At 34.9% G+C, this 21,448-nt stretch overlaps 1 protein-coding gene across 11 annotated transcripts in view; it reads left to right on the forward strand.

The window, feature by feature from the left end:
• FER (FER tyrosine kinase) overlaps positions 1-21,448 on the forward strand; it is a 288,611-nt gene that overhangs the window by 43,944 nt on the left and 223,219 nt on the right. For all 11 annotated transcript variants that reach the window (XM_069088134.1, XM_069088138.1, XM_069088142.1 and 8 more), the window contains 4 exons: positions 2,000-2,270; positions 5,750-5,923; positions 6,605-6,704; positions 20,012-20,195. In XM_069088134.1, the coding sequence (XP_068944235.1) occupies positions 2,058-2,270; positions 5,750-5,923; positions 6,605-6,704; positions 20,012-20,195 (671 nt within the window). In that variant the 5' untranslated portion in view covers positions 2,000-2,057. The remainder of the gene's footprint in view (positions 1-1,999; positions 2,271-5,749; positions 5,924-6,604; positions 6,705-20,011; positions 20,196-21,448) is intronic.

Below are 21,448 nucleotides of genomic sequence, written 5' to 3' on the forward strand. Positions count from 1 at the left end.
TTCAAAGAAACTTGGGAGGACTTTGTGAATAGATACATAATAAATTATTAACAAATCTAATAATAATAATAATGATAAATTGTTAGGAAAGCTACAGAAAGATTCCAACTAAAGCCCTTTACAGCGTAGTTTGATCCTTTCTTTCCTGCCTAATTATATGTAAATATTATTCCCCTTTTAAGGTCCAACCAAACTGGCCTTCTCTCTGTTCTTCTCAAGTGTCACTCCCATCTCCCACTTCTATGCCTTTACACTGGCCATCCTTCATCCCTGGAACTCAGATTTGTGGTTTTTTTTTTTTATGGCTTAATGATACTGCATCATACTAATATGTCACAATTTCTTCAGTTTTTCTTCAGTCCATTATTATTTCCAGTTTTTTTTTTGTCACCACAAAAAGATGCTATGACATTTTTGTCATATAGAACAGGGCTTCTTAAACTTTGTCTTAAACTTGTGACCCCTTCAACACTTATTAAACTGTTTAGAGAAGTGCTTTAAAAGACCATTTTTTTCATTCTTTATTTTTCTTTTCCATTGACCTTCGTTCTTATATCTAGTAGTGAGATTTATGGACCCAAGAATACGAAGACTTTATTGACTTTTTCTCAGTGTACATATTTTGTCTTAACTCATGATTGTGTTTGCTTGGAAAAAATGGTTATTCTTTTTTGTGCATTTGTGAGACCTTAGCAGCTAATATATTTTTAGATCCAATCACTGAGGTTAGAGAGAAAGGAAAAAAAAAAGCCATACCTAGTTTAAGACGAGTCAATTTAAATTGACTTTGAAATGTCTTGTGAACCAGATTACAAAATAGATGTTTCTACCTTCTGTTGTTTTTTTTTTCTTTTTGGAGGGGGGAAGGCAGGGCAATTGGGGTTAAGTGACTTGCCCAAGGTCACCTGGCTAGTAAATGTTAAGTGTCTGAGGCCGGATTTGAACTCAGGTCCTCCTGACTCCAGGGCCAGTGCTCTGTTCACTGCACCATCTAGCCATCCATCTACCTTCTGTTTTGTTAGCTTATTTTGAAAGAGCTGCTAGAAGAGTAGAAAATAAAGTTTACTGTAGTCTTCAGGAAAAATTAACTTTTGGTAACAGGATATTTTTATTGAGAAGTTTTAGCTGAAGTTTATATAATCAGAAGTTATACTATAGTGATACTTTGCTTCAAAAATACTATCATATATAATAAAAGACTTGATACTCGCTTTATCATGTAAGGTAGGCAGAGCTAGTATTTATTTTCTCTCTCTTTTTTTGGGCAGATATATGATTTAATCATGTAGAAAGCTCCTCCTGAGGAGCTTCCTCTAATCCAGGCGTGCATAATTTGTGGCCTTTGGGCATCCTCTACACACAAAGGATGTTTTCTTCTACATTTTTAGTGGACTGCCTGGAATCCTTTGACATACTACAAGTGGCATGGGAGCCTTAAAACAACCAGCTGGTAGCAAATTGTGCAGGCCTGCTTTAATCCATGCATATCGGTACCTTCCCTGAAATTTATAATTTTAGAAAGTTTTCTGGGGCACTGAGAGATTAAATGACATGTCTGGTGCCTCACAGTCAGGATGTATCAGAGGCAGGACTTGAACTCAGATATTCCCAAGATCTCCTGTAACCCATGCACTGCAATGCTGTGTCTTGCATTGTCCTTTTTTGTTTTTGTTTTGCTTTTTGGCAGGCAACTGGGGTTAAGTAACTTGCCCAAGGTGACACGGCTGTGTGTGTGTGTGTGTGTGTGTGTGTGTGTGTGTGTGTGTGTGTGTGTGAAATGTCTGAGGCTGGATCTGAACTCAGGTCCTTCTGACTCTGGGGCCAGCACTCTACTCACTGCACCACCTAGCCGCCCCCCTGCACTGTACTTTTAAGCAATGAACAAACAGAAGTCACCACCCTAGGAAGTGACAGACTCATAGTTTTGTGCTCTTTTCACAACATTGTATTGCTGGAGAGCCAAGCTCCTTTTTAACTTAGGATTCTCTCTTTTTTACAGATATGGACACATGCTGATTAAAAGAATTTCTTACAACCCGTGGAGCAGTTAGTGCTTTATGAAGATGGGATTTGGAAGTGACCTGAAGAATTCACATGATGCACTATTAAAATTGCAAGATTGGGAATTACGACTCTTGGAAACAGTCAAGAAGTTTATGGCACTGAGAATAAAGAGTGATAAAGAATATGCATCTACTTTACAGAATCTTTGCAATCAAATTGATAAGGAAAGTACTGCCCACATGAATTATGTTAGCAATGTATCCCAGGTAAGTGAATAATTTAATCATTTGGGAGTGCAGAAAACTCAAAATGCTTAAGTGTAATAATTGTACTTAAAGCCAAAAGATTCCACTTTAACAAATGGGTCTTTGTTGTTTCATCTCTTATGATATATCTGTTTTGTGGTTTATTGAGCCCTACTACTATTAGATTCTGGTATATTTATACATTATACCTATCCTTTTTGAAAGACATGGTATATTGATTATAATTTTGGTGTTGTACATTCTTTCAATCCATTAGTCAGAGTAGCGATTTCCTTTGTGCCTAGATCAACTATAGTTTCAATCTATAATAACAGTGTATTGATGAACTGTCCAAAGTTGCTAATTAAATTAAGAAAGGAAATAGTTTTATAACTTGAGGTCATATTGTCAAGTAAGAAACAGGAGCAAACAAATACTTGTATTTGAACTATTAAAATGTGCTTTACAATTAAATAAAATTAGAGATGAAATCCATATTTGATGTCAGATTTCCTGAGTTTTACATTTTCCCATTTATTGTGATGTCAAGTTTAGTGATAGTTTTAAAATGATTTACATTTTAAAAAATCAATTTTAATACATCTGGACACTTGAAAGTGAACAGTTCATTGTCTTAGGATACAGTTAAGACTTGTCTGCCTATTGACACTACCATTTTATATATTCATATAGAGATTTTTTATTATTTTCTACATGGAAACAGAGCACCTTTATACTCAAGCCATTCTCCTCATGATTTAGAAAGTACAGATTTTCGCATATAACGGGTCAGACCCAGCAACTTCTAAGTAACCTAATTTTTTCTGCCTGATTATTAAGGTTATGAAAGTATTTCAGCTAAGAGATCTGTAAGTATCAGTTGAAGGTATTTGGGTGTTTCTGGCTGAGATGCTATGCCATTTCCATTTCTCTAAAGGGTTTCAGCTAGCCTTAGATATTTTTAAAAATTCTTCAGAAAGATTTAGTTTTCACCCAATAACTGCCATTCAGTGTTGTGACTCTGTAGGGAAAAACTGGCACAACCTTTAGAAATATTTCATGCATAGCTGATGAAGAAAGCAATGGGTCATTTCACTTAATATATTGATTCATTCATTTAACATTTTAAAAATAGTTTTATTGAGGTCTTTTGCTTTTGCATTAGTCCTTTCCTGATACACCATCACCTGTTGCTGAGCTTTTCTTTATAACAAAGAAAAGTTAAAGCAAAACTAAACTTACAAACTGACTATGCTTGTTAGTGTGTATGACCTTCTTCCCAAGTCATCCTCTGCCTCTTCCAGGATAAGGAGAGTGTTTCATTATCTCTTTTGTGGGACCACATTTATCACCACAATTAGTCTGATTGAGCCTGCCTTTTATATCGTGTGTATTGTATTATTGAAGTCTCTGTGCATAGTACTGCCCTGACTGTTTATCTTACTCTGCATCAATTCACACGTGTTTCTACATTTCCCTAAAAGCCTCATTTGCTATTTCTTATGACAAAAAAAAAATCAAAACAAAAAAAACTTTGTTCGGTGCTGTGTACTACGATTCCAGAGAACCTGGAATGCTCCCCTTTTCTTGACAGAGAGATGATTGACTCAAAATGCATTATGAAACATATGTTTCTGGATATGTGCAGTGTGGGAATTAGTTTTGCTTAGTGGTATATATTTATTGCAAATATTTCATTTTTCCTTTACCTTTTTAGATTTATGAATATATATGTGGAAGAAAGGATTAAGGGAAGGTAATACGAATGTTGCCAAAAAACAGAAAAGAGAAAAAAACAGATGAGTCATTGAAGCAATTTAGAAATGCATAGAAGAGAACAGAAGAGAACTCAGGCCAATAGGATGGCTTTGAAAATTATATTTTAATTTATTATATACATAAAAGGATAAGTAAACTCTATGTGATAGAGATTCAAAGTTTCATGTACAGTCTCCTTTTTTGTTTTACTTTGCATATGGAAATGCCCATTTTATTTAGTTTTTGTAAGTTCAGAATAAAAAAAATTAAGAAACCCAGGTGATCGTTTCAGGGAAATAATTTCTTCCTTAATGTTCTACTTTTGACAACTTTGCTTACCTTACTAATGATTCTAATTAAATGTAGTAAAGACCAGAAATTCAGTGGCTTAGTAATGAATTATATTTGGCTGGGTATCCAATCAGATCTCTAAGACATAAATTTCAAAGTCAAATAGCAAGTTCCTCCTGGTTTGATTGAAGTAGAACAAAATAACTAGTCTAAATAGGAACCAAGTAATCTTAACTCCATTTTTCTGATTTTTAAAATCATAGCATTGTATTTTTAAAAGTTTATGTATCCTAAGGCTATTTTCCAGTAGATTCATTATATTTTTTATGCTGGGCACATATTAGGTGTTTCATGGGATCAAAGATCATATTTTTAGAGTAAGAAGTATCTTAGAGATAATCTGATCCAACCAAATAAAGGTAATAAGTAGAGGAGATTGAATTTGAATCCTTTTGCCATGAATACTAATTGAATTTAATTAAATTAGAGATACTCTAAAGCAGTATTTATATATTTGAAAGATTGCTGAACTTGGAGACAGGAGACTTGAGTTCACAGGAGACTCTATCATAGGCAAGGCATTTAACATCTCAGAGCTTCATTTTACTCAAATCTGAAATGGGCATAATAATACTTGAGCTACACTTCCCTCTCTTTCCCCCCAATAGTATTTTAGTGCTTGGGCAAACCTTAAAGTTTTCTATAAACGGGAATGATTATTATTGGCTGTCAAGACCAGATTACTGAAAAGAAAATCCTCATGATTTTTATTTTATTGTTTAGTACTCGATTGGAATTTCCTCTTTTTTTTGGTATCTCTTTATAACCTGTATTGTCTGGGGCAGGTGTCAGGGCGTAGAAAACTGACCCTGGAGCTAGGAAATCCAAATTCAAATTCCATCCCTGATACAAACTGACTTAGTGATGCTGGGCAAGACACCTAACTTCTCATTACTTTAGTCAGCTAAGAATATAAGTTGCAGACAAGGTGCCAACCTGTATTGGTATGAGGTGTTTTCTCATCTGGGAGTTCCCTTCTACCATAGAAATAGACCACAAGTCCGGTCCCAATCCATATCCCTTTAACCAGGGGTAAAAGGAGTCTTTAAATTTCCAATCTGACTCTTTTTCTATTGTTTAAACTATGGTAGAAATTCATGTTAGGTTATGGTGAGCCAGCAGAACCTATGAATTTTGAACTGAAAATATGTGTATATATATTTGTTTCTGAGTTATTCCCCACTTGGTATAGCACCTTTTTGAATTCTTAGTGTGTCAGTGATCTATCTTTGAAACTGAAGATGTTTCATATAGACCATTAATAACAGAACAATACTAGAGAGCTCCAATTTTTTATTGAAAATCTTGTTTATACTAAAAATACTTGATTGTCTATTTAAATTAGATGAGACCTCTGATATATTTCTTTTTCCTTTATTACTTTTGTCTAGACTTGGCTACTAATGCTTCATCAAACAGAACAGCTTAGCAAAATAATGAAGACACATGCAGAAGACCTTAATTCGGGACCATTACACAGGCTCACTATGATGATCAAAGACAAGCAGCAAGTGAAGAAGAGTTACATAGGTGTTCACCAGCAAATTGAGGCAGATATGTTCAAGGTAATATCTTTTAGCGATGGCTTTTATTCCTTTGTCTTTTATCCTTACTGGACGTTTTGATCATTTTTTTTATAACTTATTTAGTTGTTTTTCTTAGATGAATTAAGCTTTTTAGTTGTGTTAGATGAAGAGTTGTTTTATAGAATTAAAATGAATGACTTATTTGAATTAGTTTGCTTTAACTGTAGAAAGCATTAACTCTGCAACTGGCAAGTAAAAGGCCATTAACCTTCAGATGGTTGAAGAGGAATTTTTGATTGCTTTTCGTTGAATTTATCAATGAACATCTCAATTCACTGAGGCTGAAATTATTTTAAGTTAGGTGTCCACCAGTATAGTTTATAATTGCATATTAAAAAAGAGTAATTAAAATTATGTGTCTGATTTCTAGGGCTTTAGAATTAGTTCAGAGCCAACTCAGGAAGACTTGGGCCCGAGTCCTGGTTCTGACGTATTAGTTCCGTGACTTTGGATAGATTGCTTAAACTCTCAGTACCCTCTGAGAACTCTTTTAATATTATAAATTGCAGAATATTTCTTGATCAGAATGGGTAGAGGGAATTTCATAATCAGGAGGCCTTATAATAATGCAATCACAGGCCTATATTAAAAAAAAAAAGAATTAGTTACTTGTTTAAGTTATTTGTCCAAATACCTTTTCTGCATTTGCTTCCCTTATAGGTCACAAAGACAGAATTGGAGAAATTAAAAACAAGCTATAGACAATTAATAAAAGAAATGAATTATGCCAAAGAGAAATATAAAGAAGCTTTGGCTAAAGGTATGTAGCAGTTAATGAATTAAAATGTTGATTTTAATGATTCTTGTTCTTGACATTTGAATGTTAGCTTTTTAAGCAGTCTAATATTTTTACTTTTAATAATTCATTTGAGTGCAGAGCACAAAGTATAGGAAAATGGGGTAATAGATAAAATACAGAATCATTCTTATGACTTGTTATATATTTTACTTTCATAAAACATCATTGTGTATTTCTTAGTATGGTAAATTATGTAAATAGTCTTTTTTTTTTGGAGGGCAGTTGGGGTTAAGTGACTTGCCCAAGGTCACACGGCTAGTTTTTGTGTTAAGTGTCTGAGGCCGGATTTGAACTCGGGTCCTCCTGACTCCAGAGCCGGTACTCTATTCACTGTGCCACCTAGCCACCCCTAAATATTCTTATAATAATATGAGAAAATTTCCTTTAAGCCATTGTCCCTTTCATTAGATTTTTATTCATAATAAATGGAGCATTATGTGTTTATTTGGAGAACTATATTTTTTTCTTTTTTACCTGAAGTTTTCAAACCACAGCCATAAAGTTGTTTTATCAAACTTTTGTGAGATTAGGTTATTTAAGATCTCTGTCTGGTTTCCTGATACGTTGGATATTTTATATTTTTGAAGGCGTTCCTCTAATTCTTTTGTGTCCTTAGTTTTGTTAGCATATACTGTGTATAATTTGTTCTGATTTAAAAAATTTTCTTCTTGCTTCATTCTATTTCACCTTGAATATGAATATATTTTTACTGCTCTACTTAATAAAAATCATGTCTTTTAACTTTAGATTCTCTAGAAATTTGTTTATTCCACATGTTCCCTTTGTTTTTTCTTTCTCTTAGACTTATCCAAAACTGAGAGGGAAATTAATATCTTTTGTCATTTAGCATGGCAATTCCTGTTTTTATAAATTTAGTTGGTGCATAGTAAAATTTTTTTTCTATCCCCCTCAGTTTTATTTTGTGTATATATCTGTTATTTTTTTAAATTGAGTTTCATGTAAGCACCAGATTGTAGGGTTTTGTGTTTTGTTACATACTCTATACCCTTTTCATTTAATTGGATTGTTTAATCCATTCACATTTAAAATTTGAGAATTAGGTTTATATTTTCTGACTCTAAAATTGTTTTTTTTTAATTATATTCTTTTTCCTCTTGTGTTGTAAACACAGTATTATGTTCTTTCAGTTACTTAACTTAAATCTTATTTTAAGATGGCCCTGTTCCTGCTGGCTTCCTTCCCTTCACCCTGATCCCCTTTTCTCATTTGTTACCACTTTCCTTTTCAGGGTTTTATTTATTAGTTCCTTTTTCTGTCTCACTTTTATCTAACTATATACTTCTTCCTTCTTTTTTTTTTTTACCTCTCAGTTAGTCAAGTAAGGCCTCTTTTTCCCCTCTTCAGCTAGTTCTGCTCATTAACTTTTTAAATTAAAAAAAATTTTTGAATTTTATTTTTGTGCCCCTTTCCACAAAAGGATTTCTTTCATTCTCTTCATCATCCATTCTCTCTTTCTATCTATTTAGACCCTTGATATATGATTCATGGCCCCCATAATTATTTGATATCTTTTCACTAATATTTTTCATGTAATCGAAGCTTCCATGGTACCTATTCTAGATTCTCTTCCGTGTCATTTCTGCAACTTCTTGGAAGGGCTTACTTACCCTCTGAATCCCTCCTTTCCATTGTGCCTTACTCCCAGAACAATGCCATTATTGCCGGTGTCAGAGAGGATATTGCTCATGCTAGGTCCCTTACCACCTTTCTGTTTATGAAAGGCATCACTGATCTCTACCCTTCTCTTGTTACTGTTTTACTTAGATTTACCTCTAAATCTCCTCCTTGTATCCATGCTGTTTCACTCCTCCAGGTGCCGGTTGACCCCAGGGATTCTAACTACCTTCCTTCCAATATAAACCAAGTAGATTTTTCAAGCCCTAAATCCTTCAGGCTTCATTCAGTATAAGGTCTTTATCTCCTTTACTAATTCTCCCTGTCCTTGTTCATTCATTAGTGGAACTCCCTCTCACATCCAAAATTAGACCTCCTTCCTTTCTTCCCCTTTTCTGTCTTTCCCCCTTTCTTCTTCACACACTTTCTGTAGGCTTTTCTCTATCAGAGATCATAGCATTCACGTTCTTCTTATTGCTAGCCCTTGATTTGATCCCAGTACATTACCCAGACTTCTACCCCTTCTCCCATTCTTCTCCTCCCATGTTGTAATGTAGTCCCACAAAAAACATGAACTCGCCTCTAAGTAGAGTGTTGCCAGGTTCTGTCCACAATGCCCCCCAACTACTTCTTCACTTTTACTTCTACCAGATTTCTGTCTTCACCCTTATTTCCTTGTGTACATTTAGAAATGTCTCTTATTGGTCTCTGTGTTATCACCCTGTTGCCATCATTGAATGCTACATTTATTCACTCCTGCATTTTTGTTGTTGTGGGCTTTTTGAGAAGCAGATAATCTTTTTAGTTGTTGTTTTCTTGATCATAATGTTTCAAATTCATCTATATCATTGAATAGCACCTTTCATCCTGTATGGTTAAACTTATATTTGAGGAATAGGTCACCTTCAGCTGCATTCTGGGCTTTATTGCTCTTTGGAATACATCACTCTGTTACTTCCTATGTTTTTCTAGTGGGTGCAGAATAGGTTTACAGTTTTAAAGTGTTGTTCCTTTGCATTTGTTCTCCTGATGGCTTATAGAACTTACTGTTTCTGAATGGAAATATTAATTTTAACTGCTATGTGTCTTTGAGTTTGGAATCTTGGGATTTAAATTTTTTTTTTTCCTTAGAGGCAATCTGAATTATTTTAGTTGGTATTTTCATTTTCTGTTTTCAAAAGTTCTGGGCATTTCTATTTTTATCTTCATTATAATGTTAAAGTTTTTTTGCCCTATCTTGTACTTCTGGGAGACCTAAGATCCTTATGTTATCTTTACACATCCTGTCTTTGAGATCAGTATGTTTGGCTTATGTGGTAAGTATATTTTCTTTTAATGTTACTATTTTTTGCTTTTCTTTTAGATTGTTTTTTACTTCTGTGTATTTGCATTTACAATCTATTTTTCTCTGTTTCTTTGATGAGACTTGCCATTGTAGATCCCAGTTTTTCTCTTCTGACTTATATTTGCTGTGCAGGCCATAAATTCTGCTCTCACAATTCTCATTTCTCTCTCTCTCTCTTTTCTTTTTTTGGAGGGCAGTTGGGGTTAAGTGACTTGCCCAAGGTCACATGGCTAGTTTTGTGTGTGTTTGTGTGTGTGTGTGTGTGTTAAATGTCTGACACTGGATTTGAACTCAGGTCCTCCTGACTCCAGGGCTGGTGCTCTATTCACTGTGCCACCTAGCTGCCCCTCTCATTTCTCTTTTGAGAATCAGGAATAGTATGTTGTGGCATTCTGTAGATAATTTTCTGTATTTATTCATACTTGTCTGAACTGACATAGTAGATCAGGAGACCATTCTGTTGTGACTGTTTTTCCTGTTGATTTATCTGTTTTTGTTCGAGGTCTTTGAGTTTCCCCCTCTATTCCTAAAATCTTGAGTAATTTCAGTCTTCGTTACCCCCTCCCCACTCCCCACTATCACTCACTTTCTGACTCCCTCCCCTCTGATTGTTATTTCCTTAAGTACTGGATTAAAACATCTGCAGCCTCCTGCTGTGCTGGGAAATTCATAGTTCACCAGCCTAGGTGTCTGCCATAGTTGAGTTTTGGGTAATCTCACACACACGCACACACACCCACACCCACAGACACACACATACACACACCCTAGAACATTAGTTTGAGAAAATTTTAAAGTAGGTCTCTCCATTGTTCCTTTCATTTGTTCTTTCTTTGTATTGCCAGTTCTTATTATGATTATTTAGTCTCCATTTAAATTTTAATCTTTTTTTCAAAGTTCCTTTATTGATTTCAATTTTGATTGTTTTGTTATCAGTAAAGGATATATTTAATATTTTTGCTTTTTTTTTGCATTTGTTTATTAGGTGTATATGCCATAGCATATGGTTAGTTTTTGTAAAGGTGCTGTGTTAGACTAAGAAATATCTATGTTCTTTCTATTTGTATTCTGTAGTTGATATGTCATATCTAACTTTTCTAACATTCTGTTCAGGTCCTTAACTTCTTGCATATTCATTATCTTGTTAAATTTTTCTAGCTGCATAAACTGATGATTCGAATTCCCAGCTATTATAATAGTTTTGCTTTCTATTTCTCTCTATAGAACTAACTTGGTTCTTAGATTCTATATTATTGGGTTCATGTATTTTAAGTATTGGTGTTATTACTTATCTGTGGTGCTTTAAGCATAGTTAAGCATAGTTTCCTCTGTTATCTTGTTTAGACATTTGGTTTTTACTATTTCCTTGTCTGAGAACAGGATTGCTTTCTTGCTCTTTTGAATATGCGTGATGCATAATATTGTTTAGCCTCCTTTACATTTGAATTTTGTCAATATCTTTCATGTTTTATGTAAACAGGATATTGTTTATCTTTTACACTACCATCCTTTTTTTTTAGTGTTTATCCTATTCAGTTTTAGGGTTATTAATTTTGTTTCATTTTTCTCTTCCTCATAGCCTCTTGCATTTTTTCCTGTTTTTTTTTTCTTGAAACCCTGACCCCCTTTTGTTGTGAGGTTAAGTGACTTGCCCAGAGCCATACAAGTAGTAAGTGTCAGATGTATGATGCTGGATTTGAACTCAGGTCCTCCTGACCCCAGGGCCAGTGCCCTATGCATTGTGAGGTCTAGCTGCCTCTGACCTCTTCACCAAGAAGGAAGTGGAGAAAGATGGAATCTGATTAGGACTAGTTTTCTTTAATTAAAGTGTACTATTTCTATTCCTCTGCCCCTCCTTGCTTTACCTAGGCCATGCTAGTATCTGTGGCTCTTACGTTTCTTTTTTCTTTTTTTTTTTTTTAAAGCAATTGGGGTTAAGTAACTTGCCCAAGGTTACATGGCCAGTTGTTTTGTGTGGGTGTTAAGTGTCTGAGGCCGGAACGATCCTGGGTCCTCTCGACTTGGGGGACGGTGCTCTACTCACTGCGCCACCTAGCCGCCCCATTTTTTCTCTTTTTAATCATCCTTTATTATCAATCCTCTAATGTGGAAGGTTTTCTTGCTTTGTCTTACTCCCTTAGGAATTTACCTTTCATCTCATTCACATCTTTTCTTCCCTAGTTTTATTCCTTTTGAGGTTAATGTACTTGTGTACCAGTGTCTCTGTATATGGGTGTATTCAGTCCTTTTTTTTTAATCTAATTTAGGCAAGTTATAGTTCTTTCAGACCTTATCCCTTCCTTTACATTTGTATGCTCTTCTTGGGCAGCCCATTTATCCAAAATTGTAAATTATTTCCCTTTATTCCTTTCCTTGTATATTTCATGTTCTTTCTTTTATTTTCCTTTCTTAAAAAAATAAAAAGTAGAACAAAACACTGAGAGACCGTGTATTTGTCTTAATTTGCTCTGTGACTCTTGAAGATTGTAGTTGTCCAGGGAATTGGTGGAACTGGAAAAGCATGAGTTATCTTCACAAATTTCCATAAGACTAGCTAGGACTGTTGGGAGCATCAAAGTCTTAGTGTAGACATAGTATATAATATGGGTTAATTTTGTCCCTAGGTGGATTCGTCTTGAGACTCAGCTGTGGACCCTTTGGGCAAGAAGAATATAAAAGCAGCTTTTAGTACTTTGGGGTAGAATTGTTAAGATCCCAAGGAATTTCCTTGAATCTTCTTGGCAGTGACTTTTATCTGTTTTTATCTTCTTGAACTACTTTTAATTTTACCTTAGGACCTGCTTTTTCCTGAGGTCACTGGAATATATTTTTAAAGTAAAATTACTGTTTGTTTGATCTCTTGAGCTCTGAGTGATCGATTGCATCAGATGGAGGGAGGGAGGGAGGGAGAGAGAGAGAAAAAGAGAGAGAGAGAGAGAGACAGACAGACAGACAGACAGAATGAGAATATATTTCAGTCTACACTGAATCCATTAGCTCTCTATTTGCAGGTAGATAACATGTTTCTTCATTAGTCTCTTGGAATTGTAGTTCGTCATTTGTGTTAATGAGAGTTACTAAGTCTTTCAAAGTTGATTATCTTTTTAGTATTGTTGTTATTGTAGAAGTTATTTTCCTGGTTCTGCTTACTTTACTTTATATCAGTTCCTACAAGTCTTTCCATGTTTCTTTAAAAATATCTCCATAATTTCTTACAGAACAATAGTATTCCATCAAATTAATATACTCTAACTTGTTCAGTTTTTCCTCAGTTTTTGGTACCAGATCAAGTTCTAATTCTTTGCCACTTGATCTCTTTGGGATATAGATCACATATTAGCATCACTTGATTGAAGGGTCTACACAGTTTGATAGTTTGGGGGTTTACATGTAAATTGCTTTTTACAATGATCAGACAAGTTTAGAACTAGAAGGAGTACTGGAGTCGCCTGCCTGTAAGAACATCACCAGGAAGAAAGGACTCCAGCTATAGCTTATGGCAGAGAGAGGTCCTGGACAAGAAACCCCAAGGCAGACCCTAGTACCAGATAAGTACTTGAATCCCTTGAAAGAGAGGCTTATCTGGACCATATACTCAGGATCAGGCAGGTCTTGCCTACAATATTTAGTTGTAAAGCTTGACCCAGTTCATGTTCAGTTCATCTGTTCCCCCTTTCTCCTTCATCCCACCTCCTGGCCCCCTTCAGTAAACCAAGGAAAAAAATTCCAAATGCTATTATGAAATATCTTGATTTGAGAGACTCCCAGGAGGAAAACCCCAAAGAGAATAGTGGCTTCACTACAAGTCTAAGTAAAGCCTTGAAGAAAAAAAAGTCTTGGTCACAAACATTGTAAGAGTTCTTATAAATATAAGAAGAGATAGAAAATGGAAAAAAATACACACACACATATGTATTTCTTAGATTCAGCTCACCTGAAAAACAGATCAAGAAGAGACAATCCAAGAATTATTGAACTTGGGGTAACATTTTTATTTCCAATGCTTTCACTATCAAAAGAGAAAAAGAACAAATCAGTGAACTGAGCTTGTAATTAAAATTGTCAGCTACAAATAAAAATCATTTGATAGTAAAGTAGAAATTATAAAAATTGAAACGTGATAAAATTAAAGCTAAAAAGATTATTGAATTTACAAATAAACTATGAGTCAGTTTTTAAAACAAAGCTAATAATATTTCTAAGCAATCAACTTGTTGGGGTTTTTTTTTGTTTGCTTTCATTTGGGTTTTTTGCTTTTTGGAGGGGGGAAGGCAGGACAATTTGGGGTTAAGTGACTTGCCCAAGGTCATATGGCTAGTAAGTATTAAGTGTCTGAGGTTAGATTTGAACTCAAGTCCTCCTGACTCCAGGGCTGGTACTCTGTTCACTGTGCTACCTAGCCACCCCAATCAACTTGTTCTTTAAAAAGAGAGGGAAAACATATTGTTCATATAAAAAATAAGAAAAGAACTTTGATAACCTAGAAGAAATGAATAAATCTTTGCAAAAATATAAAAGATTCATTAACAAATACAGAAATCGACTATTTAAATAGCCCAATATCAGAAAAAGGATTTCTTTTTTTTTTTTTAAGCAATTGGGGTTAAGTAACTTGCTCAAGGTTACATGGACAGTTATTTCTGGGTGCGGTGCTAAGTATCTGAGTCTGGATTCGATTCCCAGGTCATCCCAACACTGGGGCTGGTGCTCTTACTCGCTGAGCCACTTGGCCACCCCTGGAAAAAGAATTTCTTGAAGCCATAATTGACTCCAAGTTGGGGAAAAAACTCCCAGACCAGATGGTTTTACCATAAACCCTACAAAACCTTCAAAGATCAGTTAAATTTCACAAATATATGAATTATTTGAAGTGACAATAAAAGAAGTGACTCCAGTCTTTTTGTGATGCAAATATGATCTTTATATGAAAACTATGGAAAGATAAGGTAGAAAACTTTTAACTAATATCCCTATTGAACTTTGGCCCCCACATTTTTATAAAATGTAACAAATGGCCACAACATAATAGAATAATATATACCCTTTGACCAGATTGGGTTTTAACATAAGTGCAGGATTAATTCAAGATAAGGAAGATGACTGATATAATAAATTCCACTTATAGCACTTGTTTCTTTTTGTAACTCTAGAATTCATAAAAATAAATGGAGTTTCCTTAATATGGTAAGTAATTCTTATCTAAATTCAAGAGCATACATTATATGTAATGGTGAAAAATTATGGTGTTTTCTTGTAAGATCAGTATAAAGTAAGGATGCACACTATCATTACTGTTATTTAGCAAAGTGCTACAAGGAAAGAATAGGAGCGGCTAGGTGGTGCAGTGAATAGAGCACCTGCCCTGGAGTCTGTAATGCCCAAAGGTAACTTCCCAAGGTTCAAAATACCAGCGTAGGTGCTCTCCATTTTATTCAGTGAAAAATTAAGAACAAAGAAAATCAAAATATAGCATAATTCAAAATACAAAAAATAATTCAAAATACATTCACCAAGTATAATTCAATAATCTCCAAGTACTACTCCACCCCTGAACGTTATAATTCATTTAGTCAATCCCAAAGACCCTCTTCTAAGTACTACTCCACCCCTAGGCTGTACATTAATTTAGTCAACCACAAAGCCCCTCTTCTTAAATGGAGATTACTTTCCAATCATAAGTAAAGTACATTCATTTGTTCAATCACAGAGCACAAAAAAGTAAAAAGTTCCCCACCCTCAGATCACAACTGAATAGGCCATCTACCCTAGAGTTACAACAAGCTTAAGATATCATCACAGCATTTAATACCCAAAGAGAGGTCTTTTCTTCATCTTGACTCGAGGCAAGTTCTCAGCAATCTCTGTTCCTGCAGAGACAAAGCTTAGCAAGGCCACAAGATACATTGCCAGTGTCCTCATTAATTCATTCTTTGTCTGCAGAACAGTCCTAGGAGCCCTGAAAACATTGGCAAAACCCTCTTCCAGGATTTCTGTAAACATACAACAAGAAAATCCTTCTTCAGGGCTTCTGAACCAACAGCAAGGTTCTAGGACCTCTGCAACAACAGGACTGTCCTTCACCAGTGGACAAATCTGGCAAAACAACATCAAAACAGACAGACAAAGTACCAGCATAACAGCCATGTCTCCTCAGTCCTTGGCAGCTGTGGGTGGCAGCTCTCAAAAGTCCTGGGCAATTCAAACTGGCCCTCAGCAATTCTCTCCATCTCTCTCTGCCTCCAAGATGCTGCTTCCAAAAAGTTCTTCTGCATCTCTCTTTGCTTGTGTCTCTCTAAATTTATATCACCAGCGCCTCCCAGTTCATCCCTCTCTTTTCACATCAACAAGTCCATCCCACAAGTGGGATTGACAAGCTCTGGGTTTTAACACAATCAATCCAAAAACCAAGCCAATACAGGGCTTTAAATTCCATTACTATTACAGAGTCAGGATGACCTGAGTTCAAATTTGGCCTCAGACACAACACAAAAACTAGTCGTGTGACCTTGGGCAAGTCACTTAAACCCAATTGCCCTCCAAAAAAAGTTAAAAAAATAATAAGGCAAGAAAAAGAAATTGAGGGAGCAAGCATTGACAAAAAAGAAACAAATTATAGTGTTGGGGTTTTTTTTGGCAGATGATATAATGGTGGTATTTGGATAATTCTAATTAATATTAATTAAGTAGTTTAAGCCAAGATGCAGAAAATAAATTATTAGCATTCCTATATTTAACCCATGAAACCCAATATGAAAAGATACAAGGTAAAATTCCATTCACATCGAGTATTGCAACTCTAAAATATATTGGAGTTTGCCAAGATCCATCCAGGACTATGTGAATCTAATCTAAGTATAAAATACTCTTTGTGGAAATACAGACTTAAATAATTCAAGAAACAGTAATTGTTGATGGGTAAGTTAATGTACTTAAAATGACAATACTAATTACTTACTCAATTCTCTGGTAATCAAGCTCCTAAAATAATATTTTATAGAACTAGAAAAATTAAATTCATCTAGAGGAACAAAAGGTACAGAATCTCAAAAGTATTAATGATGAATACCAGACCTCTAACCATACTACAGAGCGGTAATTTTTCAAACATTTTTGTTCTGAATTTTTAAAAAAAGGTTGTTCAGTTGAACAGATTGAGCACACAACATGTAGATAAATAAAAAGAGTAGCATAATGCTTGCTTAATCCCCAAACCCTGCTTACTGGATGAAGCACTCACTGACAAAAACTTCAGGGAAACTTGAACAGAAGTCATGAGGTCATTAGGCATAGAGCAGCCCTCACACCATGCAGTAAGTTCAGCTCCAAATGGGTATGTCACCAAGATAAAGGTTCTTCTCATAAATAAATTTTAGGAGCAAGGAAGAAATTACCTTTCTCATCTGTGGATAGGAGAAGACTTTACGACTTAAGAAATGATAGAAGATAAAATAGATAATCTTGATTACATAAAATTTCAAAAGTTTTTGCATCCAAAATCTGAGTTAAAATCAAAATGGAAACAGGTAGCTTCAAACAATCTGTTCAGCAAGTTTCTCTGATAAAGTTTTTATATCCAAGTTATGTATGGAACTAATGCAAATGAGTAAAACCTAAAACTCATTCCCTAGTAGATAAGTGGAAGATATGAAAAGTCAGTTTTCAAAGAATAAAATCCAAGCTATTAATACATTCCTATGAAAAATGCTCTAAATCACTAATAATTTGTTGCTGCTTCAGTTGTGTCCAACTCCTTATGACCCCCTTTGGGGTTTTCTTGGCAGAGATACTGGAATGGTTTGCCATTTCCTTCTCCAGCTCATTTTACAGATGGGGTAACTGAGGTAAGACAAGGTTAGGTGACTTGTTCAGGGTCACACAACTAGTAAGTGTCTAATATCAGACTGGAATTCAGGAATGAGTTTTCTAGGCCCTGTGCTTTATCCACGTGCCACCTAAGCTGCCCTCTTAATAATGAGAGAAATACAAAGGAAGCAGTTTAGAAGTTCTTCCTCATAACTATCAGCCTGGCAAGGATGAGAAAAGAAGAAAATGACAAATGTTGAAGGGCCTGTGGGAAAACAGCTTCTACAGCACTGTTGTTGGATCTGTGACTTTGAAGCAAGCAATTCTGAAAAGCAGTTTGGAACTCTGCCCAGAAAGTTACCAAACTGTGCATACTCTTTGACTCAACTATACCACTATGAGGCCTGTACTCCAGATTAAGTCAGAGAAATGGAATAAGGTTCTAAATGTAAAAAAAAAAAATTAGCAGCTTTTCATAGTTGCCAAAATTGGAAACTAAGAGAGTATCTTCTTGGGGAATGGCTAAACATTCTTTTTGAATGTTAACATAATGGAATAATGTTGTGCCATAAGGAATTATGAAATAGACAATTTCAAAGAAAATGGAAAGACTTTTATGAATTGATGCAAATCAAATTGAGAAGTAATCAAAGAATAATTTATACAAATGTAATAGCATTACTGAGAAAAGCCAATTTGAAGGACTTTAGAATTTTGGTAATTTAATTATAAATCAGGAGTCCATAAGAATGAAGAAAAATATACCACCAAGAGGTGGTGAATTTAAAATGGCGAAAGAGCCATACAAATTTGGGCATGGAAAGTGGAGGAATTTCTTTTGCTGGAATAGGAATATGTGTATCAAGGCTTTTATTTGAATTTTCTAAAATTTGCATAAGGGGTGGTTGTTGGAAGGATAGATTTATTTTTTAAAATTTTTAATTGAAAATGTAAAAGTAAAACATAACAGGAATGTCTTTTATTATGCTTGATAGTTGATTTTTATTGGTTACTCAACAGATATGACAATCTCTTGTGAATGAACTACAAAAACTTTAAAATAATGGGGTTTTTTTGCTTTTTTTTTCATTGTGCCACTTCTTGGAGGTTTTCTGTTGTATCTAGTCAAAAGTGCTCTTCTTGGTTTTTTTTTTTAAGCAATCAGGGTTAAGTAACTTGCTCAAGGTTACACGGCCAGGTGTTTCTGGATGGGTGCTAAGTGTCTGAGCCTGGGATTCGATCCCCAGGTCATCCCGACACTGGAGCTGGTGCTCTTACTCACTGTGCTACCTGGCCGCCCCTCTTCTTGTTTTTTTATGGCTCACCGTGATCCCTTTGTATTCAACTCCTGTTTCTCACAACTCACCATCAAGCACAGCCCTCATTTTCATTAAGCTGGTTTCTGTACTATCTTGTAGACTTACTGTAATTATTCTTTTTTTTATAGTCCTTGCTCCTCCAACATATATAATTTGCTCTTCTCCATCTGCAACACCTATCCATTTTTAACTCATTCTTAAAGGCCTAGATCAAATCCTACATCCTCCATGATGACTTCTCTAACGGTTCATGGTGTAATGGAAGGAACAGCAGAGTAAGAATTAAGATACTTTGTTTTCCCATTCTTCCACTAAATTTCTGGTAGGGCCTTTGACAAGTTAGTTAACTTCCCTGCACTTTAGTTTCTTCATCTCTAAGATGAGAGAATTAGCCTAGACAATTTCTAGAGTCTTTCCCAGCACTAAAATTGTATGATTTCCACCCTTGTTACTTTCCTCTATACTTTACAGCCCATTCAGCCTATACTGATTTAATTAAATATTTTTTTGTGTTATTTGCTTTCATTTCATGTGACTTTTTTTTCTCAATTAGACTTGAGGACAGGTACTATATCTTAAGGCAGTGAAGCAGGCTGTGAGAAAGAACAGTGTCCTTGATCAGGATTCCCATGCTCTCAAATCTGTTTTGATACTGTGTGTGATCTCACTTAAGTAGTTTGTAAGCCTTAAAGTGCTTTGTAAAATATGAAGTGTTATTTTTATTGTCCCTGCTATATTTTTCTCATTGTAACTGTTATCACTGTCACCTTATTGAATGATGCTATTGCTGGTGGTGATGATTGTGATTAAAGGATAATAGACCTAGTGCCAAAAAGGAATTGGGAGGCCATTTAGTCTCACTCTTTCATTTTTTTTAATAGATGAGGAAACTAAGATCCAGGGAGGTTAAATGAATTGTTCAAGGTGACAAAGGAAATACTCAGCAGATATGGAATTTTAATTTATATAAAATTTTTTTTCTTATTCCTCAAAAGTATCTAGGACAGGAGTGAGCACGGGCTTATTAATTAACAATTTGCTGTTTGATTTATGAAAAACATCAACTGATGCTAAATAATAGCTTTATATCAATCTTATGAAGTAATGATAAAAATTTATATATATATGATAATTAATTTTGTTAATCTTTCTCTACTCTTCTTCAGGGAAGGAAACAGAGAAGGCAAAAGACCGTTATGACAAAGCTACAATGAAACTTCATATGTTACATAATCAATATGTATTGGCTTTGAAAGGGGCGCAGCTTCATCAGCATCAGTATTATGATACCACACTTCCGCAACTCCTGGACTCATTACAAAAAATGCAAGAAGAAATGATAAACGCATTGTAAGATAAACTTACTTTTGTTCAGAACTGATCTTCTAAAGTAATATTGCTATTTTCTATCCCTATTAATATTTTAATAGATATCATACAAAAATTTTTATTTTTATATTGTACACTCAGTTTTCTCTCATAGTCTTTCTTTTCTCTCTTCTTATCTATACTTAATCATATATCTTTTCTTGCATGCTGCTGAATGCTTGTGGAGGAAGTCAACAAGTATTGCTGATTGAGACAGATTTATGCTGTATAATCTCAACTGGGCTCTTAATGTTGCTTTTACTCTTCCCTGATTGGCTTTTTGTTTAATTCTCCCTCATATCTGTATCAGACTTCTTCTCTTCTTAACCTATTTACTTTGTCCCATTTCTCCTCCTTTTTAGCAAAAGTTCTCACTTCATGTTTCACTGAAACAACTGAAACCATCCTTCAAGTGTTCTAAAATGTCAAATCATTTTAATGTTCTCCTCCCATTCTCTTCTTTCTGTATTACTAGTGAAGATATGATCCTTCTATTTGATAAAGCTAACTACGCTACTTGTGCCCTTGATTCTATCCCATCATGTTTCCCCAGGAGTTTATCACTTCAGTCATTTCCCATTCTCCTCACCAGCTTTCTGTCTTTCCTTCTCCACTGGTTCCTTCCTTCCTTGCTCACAAACATACTATCCTTAAAAAACATCATGTGACTCTACTCCATCCCCCTGAGATATTGTCCTTTATCTTTCCTCCTTTCCCAGAAAAACCTGTTTATGCTAGTGACTTCAATTTTCTCACCTCACACACTTCAGCCCCTTGCAATCTGGCTTCTTTCCTAATCTTCAAAAGAAGCTCCTCTCTCATGGGTGACATGTGATCTTTTAGTTGTGAAATCAAAAAGTCTTTCTCAGTCCACATCATTCTTGAACCCAACTCTTTGGTGCTCTTGACCAGTAATATTTTTTGGACAGTTATTCTTTTCTCGGTTTTCCTGACAGTACTTTAATGTGGTTCTCTTCCCATCTATCACATTGGTTCTTTCAGTTTCCTCTGCAAGATTATCATTGACATCCTGTTTCTTATGTTTGGGTGTTCCCTAAACCTCTGTCATAGAGAAGAACTCAAAATCTGATTCTCTAACTCAAACTCAAATTCGTAACTCAAAATCTTGTGGAAATGAATGTTGAAAACTCAAAATAAATAATGTGAAAAAAGGAAAGAGTTTTTAAAAAAATATTTATTTTGAGTTTTCAACATTAGGAAACAGTTTTAAAGGA

The sequence above is a fragment of the Petaurus breviceps genome, unplaced genomic scaffold (genome assembly GCF_028583685.1).
Source record: "Petaurus breviceps papuanus isolate PSGF00001 unplaced genomic scaffold, PetGlider_PUasm1.0 184, whole genome shotgun sequence".
Lineage (NCBI taxonomy): Eukaryota > Metazoa > Chordata > Mammalia > Diprotodontia > Petauridae > Petaurus > Petaurus breviceps.